Genomic DNA, 15,147 nt, shown 5'->3' with positions numbered 1-15,147 from the left:
AACTGCTCCCAGTAGTCTTTCTTAAATGTGAAGGCATTTTCTTTTCTTATGGTGTATATTATGTGCTTACTAACCAGCAATAAATGAATTTATTTCGATTCAAATAATTATATTTCTGGAATTGGTATCCATTATTATCAATTTTATTCTCTTCTCTTCTTCTGCTTTACCGCGTCTCTCAATGCGTCTTCGCGTAGACGCATGCGTCTTTCACATTAATTTCCTAGTGAATGTATAACGTTGTGTGATGAAAAAATTGCTCAGACAATGTAAGGATTTTATTACCATTCTATGATGCATTTTATCTCAGCATGAGAAGCAATGCTTCTGCGAAGGCTATTAAGAATAGATTTTCACACGCACATCCATTGTAGTCATGTCGTATAGCGGAGTGAATCGATGAGAACATACAGATGAATAGAGCTTGTACATCAGAATGCATCATGGTGTTTTATGTTGACTTAAGAGTTATAGTAATGTAGGCCTAAAATAAAATAATAAAATAAATATAAATATACCTTAAACTCGGCCAATGAAAACTTTGTTTCACCACATCCTGCATAATACACATTGTGGCACTTTAAAACACCAAAATGTCCCATAATGACCAAATCACTATCAATAACATTCCTATGCTCCTATTCGTCCAAAATGGCGGTGGTCATTGCAATGTGATCGATGGATGAGCCCGAGAGGACCTATCGTGATCATCTAGTGCTCAGATGCAAAAAGGAGCACAAGTTTAAAAAGGCAACACTGTCAGCGCAGATAGTTGTAAAATAGATGCAAGTACACTCCAGTGACCTACTACTATTAGTAGGCGTGGCTATGTGGGGAAGCAAGGTATTTCACTTAATATTGAAATCAAAACTAAATCAAATACCTGCTAAAAGCTGTTACTTACACAGGCCAAAATAAATGTGAGTGTTGATGTGGCAAGGCTGATATTGTGCAACAAAATGGAACTCTAGATGATCTGATAAATCTCATGTTTTAGTATTGTAACAGGTCGGATCCTCGCACACAAAATCAATAAATAACAGGAAAATGAAAGCATACTCCAAATGGAGTAACAAACATAAATATATTAAATAAATACATCTTTATATGTTTTTAAACCACTAAAATGCCACTAACATGAATCGTTTTTATACAACATCCAGTAAATCATGGATTCCATAAATTACCAAATAAAAACGAGCTGGGATCTGAAGACAATAACGGTAGACGTGCCAAACACCTTAAAAGAGCTTTGTGTGAATGAAGGTGATGGATGACCTTATGGTCAAACTTTCCTCTCACACAAATACACATTCAGGCCCCCTGAATCATCTATTGCACCTATGGTAATAGACATGTATTTAGCAGATTATGGTGTCAATAATACCACACTCCATAAATACCTTATTGTGCATGTGTGTGTGTTACATTACCTGCAAATTATGGCTGTCCTAATTGGGTCACAACAAACTAAAATGTCACTGGGTGTGTGTGTGTGTGTGTGTGTGTGTGGGGGGGGGGGGGGGGGGGGGGGGGGTGGTGGACCATAATATTCACTTTTCAAAGTGTGCAGCAGCCACCACCAGCAACACCTGCATTTACATTGACAGCACTAAAAGGATCAAAGGATCACGAAAAAATAACATACTGTATGCTGTAAATCAATCAAACGAAAACAAAGTTGTCAAGCAAATGAACAGAAGCATACATTCAATGAACAATTCAATGTATGCTTAGATGGATAGATTTGTGGTTTGGCATCCTTGCAAACAAATATGCCATGGAAAGCTTTTCTTTATGTTGATATTCAAAGAAATGGTGACACTTCACCCAGAACAATAATCAATGAGGTTGGCTTTGGTGAAGAGAACACAGCTGGGTCTAGGGGGTCTTTAGCTCTGTAGGGCCAGGAAGGCATTAACTCCAAATAAAAACACATGTCCTCTGTTTGATCAAAGTAGACAAATATAGTGAAGCAAGATGGGGAAACGATGAGTTCACAAAGGTCTACTAAATTATTGTAAACACTGAAAGGCAGTCTGAGATAAATACATGATCTATATAATGTGATCGCATGGCTACAATATTCCATTCATGAAAAATAATGGAACTGTTACTCTCCTATTATTGAAATATGTATTAAAATTGGCCACCAACAAAGGACAACAGATTTCAAAGTCAACAGAGCTCAGCGCCTGAGCCCATATGAGGACAGCTTGCCTATATCGGTCTACATCATACATATAGGATTGGCTGATATAATTTGATTAACACTATTATCAAACAACATACACACAGGGTGCTTTTCCCTGTGTGTATGTTGTATGATACTATAGTTAATCAGATAATATCTGCCCATCCTGCATCTTATGTTCTTATAATCGTTATACTTGATATGATCTATATAAATGGTAAATATGTATAATGTATTAAATGGACCTTAATGTCCTTAATTACTTGATGTCATTAAGGACAGAGATGAGGGCCCCTGGACCGGTGGCTGGAGCAGGGACAGAACAGGACACAACCAACCCGCTGTGCAAGTGTGGTGTATGTTTCTGTGTACAGCACAGGTGGTTGTCGTGCATACTAATGTGAATATACGTGTGTGTGTGTGTGTGTGTGTGTGTGTGCATGTGTGTGTTTGTGATGCATACATTAACATTGCATCTTGGTCAAAATTAAGACACACTGCTCTTCCTGATATTTCTTTACACTTCATTCAAAAAAACAAACAACGGTCGTTTTTTAATAAATATATGACACTATAGCCGACGAGCTGGCGTAGGGTTTGGTGACAGATGGGCCAGCTGGTGGTCTTGGATGCCCGTGAAGGTGCGGTGCTGTAAGCCGTGTACTAGCAGCTTGGACAGAGCTGAGCGTTGCTGGTGCACCAGTGTCCCGCGGCCGTCTGCTGCTTCCTTCCTGGTTGCTGCTCCGTCGTCCTGACTTGTAGCTTGGTCTCCATTTTTTTTTTTACACAGAAACCTTCCAGAAATATTCCCTTTATATTTAAGGTTGGGATTTTGAAAAAGGTCTAGAGAGGACATGATCTAATAGGAGCTCCTGACCTCCGGAGTGGTGGTTCTGCTAATTCAGCGCTCAACCAGCCTGCGTTCCATTGTGGAACCGCTTCCTGAATGACTCACCTCCACGCTGACCTGGTGTCAGACCTATCCCTTCTACCTGTGCCTTTTATTAAATAACTTAGCAATCGAACCAGTGGAACAATCAGTCCGTCCTTTTGCTTTTTTTTTCTTCTTTTTTTTCATCCAATAGCATGGGGATATTGAGACCTGGAGCTTAGGGGGATTTAAACCAACGCGCTGCTCACTTGGTCTTGGGCACCACCAGGAGCTCGTCCCCGTCGCGGATGCTGTAGGAGTGCAGCGCCCGCGTGCTGTACTTCATCTCCTCGGGGCCGAACACGCAGCAGAGGTCCTTGTCGATGTAGTACACCCTCATGTGGTTGGTGGGCAGCTGGACCACCTCCTTCAGCTGCTTCTTCAGCTCCGCCACCGTCTGGTCCAAGCGTACGTTCACCTGGTGGGAAAGGTCCACCATGTTGTCATTTCACTTGAAAATGCAATATTAAAAGGACAATTCTGGTATTTTGAACATTGAGCCCCCTTTCTGGTTTGTCTAGGATGAAATAGAGACCGAAATTTAGACTATGGGTCCTGTCTCGGGTATTTGGCTCATTTAGAATCACCCTGCCTGCTTCAGAATGGCTGGCTACAGGCATTCACAAACCTGTCCTTAAAACAACCATAAACGTTTGTTTTCAGAAATGTGCAACTCACCGAGTGGTTAGTAGTGTTTATTGATGTTCCAAATCAAGTATTGTAGCGAAATACAGTTTCTGTCGTGTTTTATTGCACATTTATCGCATTTGTATATCCCACTGATTCCTGTTGGAAGACTCATTGCTCGTTGGCCGGAAATGGAAAGGGGGGCTGTTTACGTTTGGTTGTAGTCATTTCGCCCGGTTCTCCGTCTCAACAGTGTGGCTAGAACTGAGTGAAATCACCCTTTAAACAATGAACTCTTTATTTTTATTTTTCCTCTCACTCCAGCCAAAGTCCCAAAGTCGGCAACCCTGTGCAAGTATTGTGCTAGCATAAATATCATGAAAGTGCTGTTAGGAGAAAGTCAGTGGGTTCTAGATCCACTCTTGGTCCGAGTCCGGCTCTGTTACAGAAGAGCTTCAATGTAAAGCAGTCACACACAAGACGAGCCAGCTTTTTGCGTAGTACAACAGCGATTGTCCGACCAATGAGAATTGGTCCTCCTTGGCTGTGTTCTGCATGCTTGCCCAAACATAGTCTATACATTTCAGAGCAAATTCTCTACTGAACATGACATGATTCATAGTATTGGTTTGCAGTAGCAATATCAACACTGCAAACGCCATGGACACACTCGTACAACCTCAACATTCGCACAAAAGTATGAGAAAGTTAAGAGAAAAATAAACAAATGATCTTAAATGAGGTCCAATGTGGGTGGATAATCAATGATTTATTATAATCTTTTAATAAATATTTAGTATTTATTATTTTGACTAAACTTTGTAATTGACATGAACATACACCTACTACATGTACGCAAAACCACTACGTCCGCTTCTTTTGATGAGGACTGACCTGTACCACCTTGTCCTCACAGTGCACCTCCACCTGCGCACGGCAGCGGGGCCGCAGGTCAACCTCCGCCAGCGGCTCCAGTTTGCCGTACTTCGTCACCAGGCAGTGGTATCTGGGGGGGAGGAGAGCACACATTCAACTGATGAAATGTAGAACGTAAATGTAGCCATCTCAGGGAAAGCAAATCGATTTTGAAATAATAGTTTTCTTAGACATGGAATGAAAGCTGGATTAGCTGATCCTTAAGAACAATGCCGTTGAAAAGCTTCCTACTTAGAGGAGTGATGAGCAGCAGCCTTATCATTTTGTTATAATATTTCATAGATTGAGGACCAATTGTGCCCATGGAAAAAACTCTGTATGCACAGTAAGACTCTTATACATACTCCTTTAACGAAAACTGACTGCGTTTGGTATTCTCATAACCTAGTTTGATGCCCTTTAATCGACATTGTGTATCTGTGCATGATCTAATAGCCTATTAGTATATCTAATAGCATGTGTGATGTTACCACTAGTATCACACTGCATCATCACAATATTGACTCTTCTTTTCACCTGCCTAAAAGCCTTTGTGCATCGGAAGAAAGAAAAGAAGAGGCAAAGTGAAAGGTTAATGAGGGAAGTTGAAGTTGCTAAGTTATTTATGGTGTGATGTGGGCGTGGCAAGGCATCGGAGGCAAACCAAGTTGCTGGGTGGCTTAATCGCAGGGAGTCGCACAGCTGTGGGTGGTGGACATAATGAAGCAGATGTAAATAGTCAGGTCTATTCTTCTCTCCTCGTCACCGACTAAAGCACTGACCATGAAAGCCTGCCTGCTCCAGGCGTCTACCTGTAAGGGAGCTCTTCCTCTGGGTGGTCCTACCTGTAAGGGAGCTCTTCCTCTGGGTGGTCCTACCTGTAAGGGAGCTCTTCCTCTGGGTAGTCCTACCTGTAAGGGAGCTCTTCCTCTGGGTAGTCCAGGTGATAACGGATGAAGAAGCGCTCTGCATCTTCTCGTTCACCGACGCTCACCACACTGCCATTCAGAGAGGAGATGGAGGGAAGCCTGTTGAGAGTGAATGAATGAATGTATGAATGATTGATTCATTGATTAAGTTTGTGTGACTAGTACTGTTGACATTGGCAAGACAACAAAGAAATAAATGCATGTGATGATATCAATATGCCTAAAGGTACCCTCACTGTCAAGTAGAAACCCAATATTAGTTTGGACTCGGCAGAATCACTATGGGAAGGATAATAATACTCAGAAGGAAGAGAGCAATTGTTACATATCAAAAAGTCCAAAAAGCCATATCTGGTTCGTATGATCATTCTCACAAAGCATCTTTCAAACATTTTCGAGCGTTTCCCGAAACTCCTCTTAACATGAACGCCCGTGTTCTGCCCTTACGACGTTTGTAGACTTGTAACTGTCCACAGACACGGTGCTGAAATGGGCTCTGTAGGAGGGGGAGACGCAGGAATGTTGTTTGATGAAACTAAATGTTGTGGCAGCAAATAAATATCTCCCGATCAAGGCCAACAGCAGAGTAGCCTACGAAAAAAAATAGACTAATATGAATGCTACAAATATTAAAACAATATCAGTCCTAATCCTGAACGCACTGTGTGTACATTTCTTCATGGCATTTACCCCCCTGAAATAATTCCATATAAAAAAAAATTAAAATGTGTCTGTGTGACAACTATAGCATTTATCTAAATGTGCTGATTTCTAAAACATGTTTTGCACTGCAAAACATGTTCTCTGATTCTGCATAAGGTTTCATTGGCGTGCACTCTCTAGTCTAGAATCTTTGGTGTCAACATTAAAAATGCAACGTTCCATTAATTCATTATCATTCAAATGCAGAGGCATTGACACGGCTATTGCTGTTGCTGGTCTAGATCCTGCCCATATTGTTGGGCAGGGGTATGATGGTGCGGGCAATGTAAGCGGGAAAGGCACGCATCGCAGCAGTTTCACACAGCAGTCTACGTTCACTGCAGAAACCACGCTCTCAACTTGGCGTTTGTGCACTCCACTAAGGTCAGGGATGTTCGTAACTGTCTAGACATGGTCCAATAAATAGTGAACTTCATCACAGTCTCACCGACGCGCCTACAGTGCTTTATGGCAAACAATCACAACAAAAAACGCCTGCAGAAATTCTCAGACACCCACTGGTCTCAGCATGATTCATGTACAGTATGTCTTCTGTCATTGATCAATATGAGGACATTTTAACCACGATGGTTGAATTAAAATCAGAGGGAGACAGCAAGTGCAGCTCGCAAGAGACCTCCCACACAAGCAACGGAATCATTTGATTTTATTATACGCCTTGTGATAGGGTTGCCTTGTAACGTGGCGTTTCATCGGTACATTTCGGCTGCGCATGTATTTTTGGAATTTTAAATTGCTGCAATAAGTTATATTTTTGTTGACTTCTAACATGTCTCTGTCTTTGCTGTTTAAATCTAACAGTAGTCTACGAGTAATATATATGCGGTAACCACTGTTTTTGGGGTAATGCGAAATAGCGCCAGCTGGACATTCAGTGGTATTGGATGACGTGTTTTAATAAAACACATCCAACTGGATGTGTTTTAATAAATAATAATGTTACAATGTTTTAATAAAACACATCCAATACACTGAATGTCCAGCTGGTGACTCCACTGAGGCTACAGTAACGATGCTCTTAACGCTCTACGAGTGCCCCTGGAGCCCTCGTTAGCTACGAGGGTTTTAACGACGTTCGTTATGCAACAAATTCTTCCGGGAAACGGTGTGAAAACTGTACGATGCTTATAAGATGAACTTAACGAACCACTTAGGCTAGCGATGCGTTCGGGAAACGGGGGCCTGGGTCACTATAGGACAACAACAACAACAACAACCACAACATGTGAGCCTCAGGGTGCTTCCTTTGCCCATATTAAGATGCAGTGCCCCCACATGGCACAGGGCATGATGTGTGCATTTGGAAAAGTGTATGTTTGATGATGCAGTGTGTCAAGATGCTTGCCACTTCTTCCTATGATGCTTGAAGATCAAAATTGGTAATACATTTACAGAAACCCCATTGACATCCAAGCCATTAGAAATAGGGGGCGTATTCACACCAGGAAAGTCCTTTAGTTCAACCTCGTTGGTCCGGACCAAAACACAATGTTTATCTTTTAGTTTGGTGCGGTTCCTTTACACATTGCAATTTTCGCAACAGTCCCAGAATTTGTCAACAAACCCACATGTGTGCAAAGATCGTTCAATCATTGGACAAAAAGGTCTGGGGCGGGGTAAAGCGGTAAAGAAAAAAAAAGGGGGGAAAGCGCCGGTGAAAGTTAACAATCATGGATATCCAGCGTGATGTACGTTGATCTGCGGACCGGTCGTATTCCTTCTCCCTCCTCCTGGTGCTCAATGTGTTAAATGCATCGGCAATTTTATGTGTGTTTTCCAGCATACGTTTTATGTGGGCGTCTGTTCAAATATCCAACAGACGTTGGGTCTCCTCTTTGCTCCATGTTGAGCCACGACTCATTTTCACCCGACAGCCAGTCTTGGAGTTACCGCTAATCAAACAATAATTCCCATAATGCTTGCGGCTGAGCGGGTGCCTGTTACGTCCAAAGAGGCGTATGATTTGTAGAACTGGATCGGACCGAGGTGCGGTCGCTTTCACATCTCAAGCGAACCGCACCAGGGTTCGTTTGGAACCGAGACCGATGACACCAGAGTTGGATGGGTTGTATTCACACCAGCCCTAAAGGTCCGCTCCAGAGTTGGATGGGTTGTATTCACACCAGCCCTAAAGGTCCGCTCCAGAGTTGGATGGGTTGTATTCACACCAGCCCTAAAGGTCCGCACCAGCCATTTTTTTGGTTTGGTTCGAACCAAATAGGGCAGGTGAATAAAGGTAAAGGTAAACGTGTTGACCCTGTACTCACTGAGCCACCATGAGGCTGCGCCGCTCTGTGTTGGTGTAGGTCTGCAGCAGGGGGATGCCCTGCAGACGGACCTCCTCCAGCTTAGGGAAGGAGTTGAGCTTCTCGATGTCCTCCCACCGGTTCAGACCTGGAGCCACACGGAAACACAACAAGCCAACAAAGACCTCGCTGAATGGAATGAACAGAGCCATTGTAAATATTCTTAACATACATGCATGCAAGTATTGTTATCAACACAATGATATAATTAACCATTATTTAATCTATCAAGAAAACTCTGGAGAACTAAAACTAAAATGACGACATAAAATGTCATAATAGAGCTTTCCATTACATACACTGTATGCTCCTTACAGTACAGGCCTTCTACTGTATCTACTGAGCCCAAAGTCTCACAATCATCGCTGTGCAGTTTGTGTCTTTGGCAACACAACTTGCTCCATATGTATGGACTTTATAATAGATATTTGTAGAAGAATAAAAGGCAATTTAGGTCTGATCCATGCTGTCAAACTATCTATGAACAAAACAATTACAATCCCTAATTGTCCAGTGCACCTGCATATGAGATTAAATAGAGGTACCAATTTTCCATTATGAATAAACACTTTATTCATGACTTTAAAAAAAACAAAAACAAAAATTGTTGATGACAGCCAGAATAGTTACACATAATCATAGTCCTAAAATAACTATGCTTAACTTTACCATTCATATCATAGCTAAAAGCTGACTTGAAGAAATATATATGGGAGCATTCTTTGAAAACACATTAAAGTTGACATATTATACCAGTGTGATTAGCCGTTACAAGCCAGTTTGAAAATCTGCCTCTTCTGACATTATAGGTGGGCGTGTCCACCTAGATGTATGACGGATAGATGAACGGCTTGTAACAGCTAATCACACTCACACCTGGTGGTGGAATATCACCTTTAAGGTTTTCAAGTTATGACATATGTGATCTGGCGCCATCTCTGGGGGGCACAAGGTTTCTTGCAACCCCAAAGATAAGGTTGAACAAACAACTCCATATTCAAACCAAGTGAACCGGCATGTTTTCGTTGTCTGTCCCGGCATCCCAGTACGCTGTCCCGTTAAATAAAACAAGCGTGTTACAACGCTGTGCATTGCTGCACTGTGACAGCATAGCACCCCACCGCCTCCCTCCCCCCCTCCCTCCCCCCCTCCCTCCCCCACCAACCGTTCTAAAGCATCGCTGGCAACATTCCTGACATACCGATGGTTGGCAGAGCGAGCGTCAATGACAAAAACAAAAACCTCCTGACAGATCATCGCATCATTACACAAGCTGTGTGTGAAGTTCAGTCGAACATGGCAGCGGCCCGGGGTGCAAAACGCATGACAGCAGACACATCAAACACTAACAGTGAAGCTTTTGCTCCTTGGTTGATGGCGTCCTCCACGAGTGTCACATGAAGCTGGTGGAGCTGAAATGCCTTCCAAAGGCTTTGGCTTTCTGAACCAATGTTAGCTCTAGTGTGGGTCTTCCTGATGTATACACCAACCTTTCATTAAAAGTTGACCTAGAAAGCGGCGTTGATAACAAATTAGAAACAATGTCCTCCTTATTAGCGGCTACGTTACTGGCGGCGGCTGCTATCGTCAAGTAAACCAAATCATGCCTACAAGCTTAGTATCCAGCTCACTGGATTCATGTCCCTCACAGTAGGTGGAACTTGTAATAAAGTCGGCGAAAACAAGGCCCGCCCATTTTGAGGGAAGTATTGATTGGTCAATTTTACGTCAATTGAAATTAGTCTCATTGAATTACTATTACTCAACCCTCTGTGAAATGATAACAGAACCCCCAATCACAGGGCAGCACAGCAACTGAGGCAGCACAATTCTGGAAAAGAATTTATTTTTCATTCAACCCTTCACATTTCAACACAAAATTGAATAGGCAGGTTTGAAGGGTTGATTACCTCAGAAACATTTTTGTTTAGACGTTGATTGTGAAATTATGAATTAATAGAATAAAATGAGAATATCTAGAATACGTGAGGCCCTCTCTGGGGGCCTAGAGGGGCCGTGTCTAAGTGAGGGTGAGGCTTCACCTCTGGTATAAGGCTACGGTGTGTGGCACATTTCATATACAACAAGGCTTTAAGCCCTGTGCCTGTGAAACCTAGCCTTTCATGTTTCATGTTCTTTCTAATCCAATGAAATGCTTATCATGATTTAAATCCCAACACTTTGGCAACAAACCAATAGTAATGCCCTAAACCACTGGATAAGCAACAACAAACCAATAGTAATGCCCTAAACCACTGGATAAGCAACAACAAACCAATAGTAATGCCCTAAACCACTGGATAAGCAACAACAAACCAATAGTAATGCCCTAAACCACTGGATAAGCAACAACAAACCAATAGTAATGCCCTAAACCACTGGATAAGCAACAACAAACCAATAGTAATGCCCTAAACCACTGGATAAGCAACAGCAAACCAATAGTAATGCCCTAAACCACTGGATAAGCAACAGCAAACCAAAGGGCTGTAATCCCCACCGCTCCTGACCTGAGTTGTGCAGGTTGATGCTGCGCAGGTTGGGGAAAAGGCCCTCCAGGACGACCCCACTGTCCTGTATGGACGCCAGGTTGTTGTTGGCCATCACTAGGGTGTCCAGGCTGGGGAACATGGAGCCCAACTTGCGTACCTCCTCCCAGTCCTGGAGACTGTTGTCTGTGATGTGCAGCAGGCGCAGCGTGGGGCAGGGCGCGGCCGCGGCCGGCACACTGTCGTACTTGTTGCGGCACAGGAAGAGCTCCTCAAGCCTGGCGGAGGAGACTAGGTTAGAACAGGACGGGATTTGGCGCCCCCTAAAGTAGAATTGACAAATACTGAGAGAATGAGAGAAAATATGAAGTAAAACGCATGAAAGGAATCCAGTAAGTGGTTGTACGTTGTGCAACATAGGGTGGACTTTAAGTAGGTCCTGTTGTGGAAAAATACAGCCCTAATATTAAACATGCTGAACTGTAACAGGACATTTTACAGAGAGGAAGGCTTGAAGTAAACCGTATAGAATGACAGAGACAACAACAAGACAACAAGAACCCTATACTTCAATCAACATAACAACATACAACATACAACATAACATGTGAAAACAGCAACAAAAATATGGCCAAATCTTTAGCCATAGCTCTGCAAACAAGCTACTATCCAAAACACAATACTCTTATGTCATCTCATTTCACATGGTTCCATTTTTTTGTTTTATATGCCCTACAACCAATCCAAGAGAGCCCACCAATGAGCGCTTTGTTACGCTTCTGTGTAGGTCTTACTCGGGCATGTCCCGTGTGAGGGTGAAGACCGTGTCCCAGGACACCAGGGTGTTGTTCAGCACCAGCCGCCGCACACCACAGAAGGCCTGGCCGCAGACGGGCCCCAGCGCCGCGTCCTCCAGCGGGTTGAAGCTCAGGTTGAGGAAGTCCAAGTTGGGGATGTTGGAGACGATCTTACTGATCTGCAGACACACCGGAGATGGTCGGGGGGGGGGGGGGGCAAAGCCAGCGGCACTCAAATACTGGGTTGAGAGAGTCCTGGTTAGCAGTGAACTCAACAGAGTGAAATGTTCTTGGTCAGGCCTCACTTGTAAGTGATCTCAATGGGGCTTACCTGATTCAACAGAAAGTCAAATGTGTGGTTTTAGTTGAAGTGTGTGGTTACCTCCCTCCAGTCCTGGAGCGTGTTATGAGACAGGTCCAGCTCAATGACGTGAGCACAGAAGGCTGCAATCTCGCCCTGGTCCCCAGCGCGGCAGATCCCGCTGCCATTCAACACCAGGATACTGGGCAGGTTCAGCCGGTCTGCAGGAAACAACACACATGTGTGTAGACAGGAAAGATAAAGACAAATAATAATAATAATAATAACAATAATAATAATAATAATAACAATAATAGGAAAGATGAATAAACATTGTCATTGCAATGGATGCCATTGGGCAAAATTTAACAATCCAAATCAACAGGGAAGAAAGTTAAAGACACAACCAGTGAGGAGACCTGTGGCTGAAATGTGGAACACGGCAATAAATAAAACCACCACACATATGGTTGATTCTACAGGCATTTTATAAGACGCAAAACATCTCTAAAGCAGGGTTTGAGGTCCTCCTCTGGACCATACTTCAGATCCCATGTTTGGTTCTTGACAGAAGCATACGAAGTGCACTTAACAGGTCCCACTTCCACACTGAGGAACATAATTAACAATCGGAAGAAAGTCCTTATAAAAGTGATTGACATTCTTTCTCTTTTCAGCGACATATCTCAATTGCTTTACTTGCTATTTAATGAGAAAATTAAACTCAACTGAACTGAATTAGGTTAAAAAGGTTGAACGATGGTTTCAAATGCAACTACGATTCTACACATGTCGATTGAAGGATTAGAATGGAACCCTCGCCGTCACTATGTGTAATGTTGCACACCTTTTGTAGGTCTACTGGCAGTGACCTTTTGTAGGTCTACTGGCAGTGACCTTTTGTAGGTCTACTGGCAGTGACCTTTTGTAGGTCTACTGGCAGTGACCTTTTGTAGGTCTACTGGCAGTGACCTTTTGTAGGTCTACTGGCAGTGACCTTTTGTAGGTCTACTGGCAGTGACCTTTTGTAGGTCTACTGGCAGTGACCTTTTGTAGGTCTACTGGCAGTGTGAACTTAAGAACACAACATGGGCCCGGGTCCATTCAAAGTGAGATCAGGCCCTGTTCCCTACCTCTCATGGGGGAGCCCTGGGGGGCGATCACCGGTACCACCACCACCCCCATGCCGGGCCCGCGGCGGTAGGGGAAGTTCTCTGGGCTGTACTTCTCGCTGATGGCCTCCATGAAGGTCCGACCCCTCTGGTGGTCCATGTGTGAGGCTCCCTGCTCTGACATGGCAGCGTCACCCTGGTCTGGGCAGCAGCACAACAGGGCAACCAAAGGTCTGGGGCTCAGCTTGGAGCCTGAAGTAGTGGAACCTCTTAACTGAGGGGCCCAAGAAATATTTAAAAAACATGGGACATACTCTGATTTGTAAACGGCTTAAGCGTGAAATTGCTGGACATTTGGAAAAAAAAAAACACTTCCCATGTCATTCCATCACATTGGAAGTGTGGGGAAAAAACACATCCAGTGCACGATACTTTAATCATTAATAAATGAATTGAAAGGAAATAAATAAAGGAAGATAATGTGTGTGTTTCATGATGGGCTTGTTCAGGCAACATCATTGAAAGGACTTGCTCAATAACAATCAGCAAGAACATATCTGGACCTGTCCAAAGCAGAGCAGAGAGGCCATATTGACAACTTAATACTGCCAGTACGAGGCACAATAGGATACATTGAGAAGCATGTTATTCATTTCTGCTCCTCAGATTCCTATCTTGGCCAACTTCATAGAACGGTGCTTCGGTTAGTCTCAATATTTCTGGACTAGCCCAGTAGAAACACAGAAGCTGTTATCTCTGTTGTAAAGCAGCATCAATTATTTAGTTGTTTAACTAAAATATCCAAGGGGTCATATTACCATATACAATTGAAGGTACATTCAAATGAATGAATCCAATGTTATATTCCACCAACTATAAGAAAAAAAAAATTCATCATTCATTATTCTATCTAATCAATCTCATGACAGATGAAAGCCTCCATCGTAGTTGATTTGTATATAGTAGCAGATCCAAAGAGCCACCTGTCAGGAAGTACCCAACACTGATCCTGAGTCTGCTAGTTCTTCTATATGTGGTTAGGGTTAGGGTTACAGCTCATTGAGTATCTCACCTGCAGAGGTCAACACCACAACCTGCCCACTGTCACTGCTCACGGTCCGCTTGCGCTTTTGCACAGAGGGCCTGTGTGAGGGACACAGATATCGATATATATTATATTCATAGATTCATTCATTCTATTGGAATGCTTATGAGAAGCAAGACCTGGAAGAAGAGGTTGGGGGGTAAGGATAATCCTAATATGGAACAGACACACACACACACACACACACACACACACACACACACATTACAACAATGAGAATACATCTGTAGATCTAGTCACATGACTATGGAACAGACATGCCCAACAATAATAAAACTGTAGACCTATTCACGGGACGTTAGAATAGACAAACTCAAATGCTAACAACAGTGACAACAAAACTGTACAACTAGTCACATGGCTATACAAAAAATTAAAAAACAAACATATAAGACAACAACAAATAGAGTCGCAAGCAACCATGACAGGGTCCTACTGTATGACCGTATGACTATGGTGATGGCCTAATCAATACATGATGGTCAACATTATGTGACGTCATGTCTCACAGAATGGTTGGTTGAGGTTAGACTTGAACCATCAACCCCGTGGTCATGAGTCCAATGCATACCACTACACTACATGGGCATGTTGACTGCCAAGGGAGAGAGTATAGAGTATATTTTGAGAACTAGAACACTTCCATGCGTGGAGGTATGGTGAGCTTGGTCGGTATGGTTATATGGCATTGGTATGCCTTAAAAACTGGTTTAGCGGA

General features: G+C 43.0%; 1 protein-coding gene across 1 annotated transcript; it reads right to left on the bottom strand.

The window, feature by feature from the left end:
- Nucleotides 1-2,392: 2,392 nt before the first annotated feature.
- On the bottom strand, nucleotides 2,393-14,481 carry tbcela (tubulin folding cofactor E-like a; the record flags this gene model as incomplete). Its single annotated transcript, XM_084467200.1, has 9 exons — nucleotides 2,393-3,543; nucleotides 4,647-4,758; nucleotides 5,579-5,695; nucleotides 8,587-8,713; nucleotides 11,136-11,392; nucleotides 11,909-12,090; nucleotides 12,294-12,433; nucleotides 13,346-13,525; nucleotides 14,397-14,481. Coding segments are annotated over 9 exons (1,413 nt in total), but the record flags the coding sequence as incomplete, so codon positions are not given.
- Between the last annotated feature and the right edge of the window lie 666 nt (nucleotides 14,482-15,147).

This window comes from Micromesistius poutassou, assembly GCF_964030765.1.
Source record: "Micromesistius poutassou genome assembly, chromosome: 4".
NCBI classification, from domain to species: domain Eukaryota; kingdom Metazoa; phylum Chordata; class Actinopteri; order Gadiformes; family Gadidae; genus Micromesistius; species Micromesistius poutassou.
This window is presented reverse-complemented; position numbering and strand designations above follow the sequence as displayed.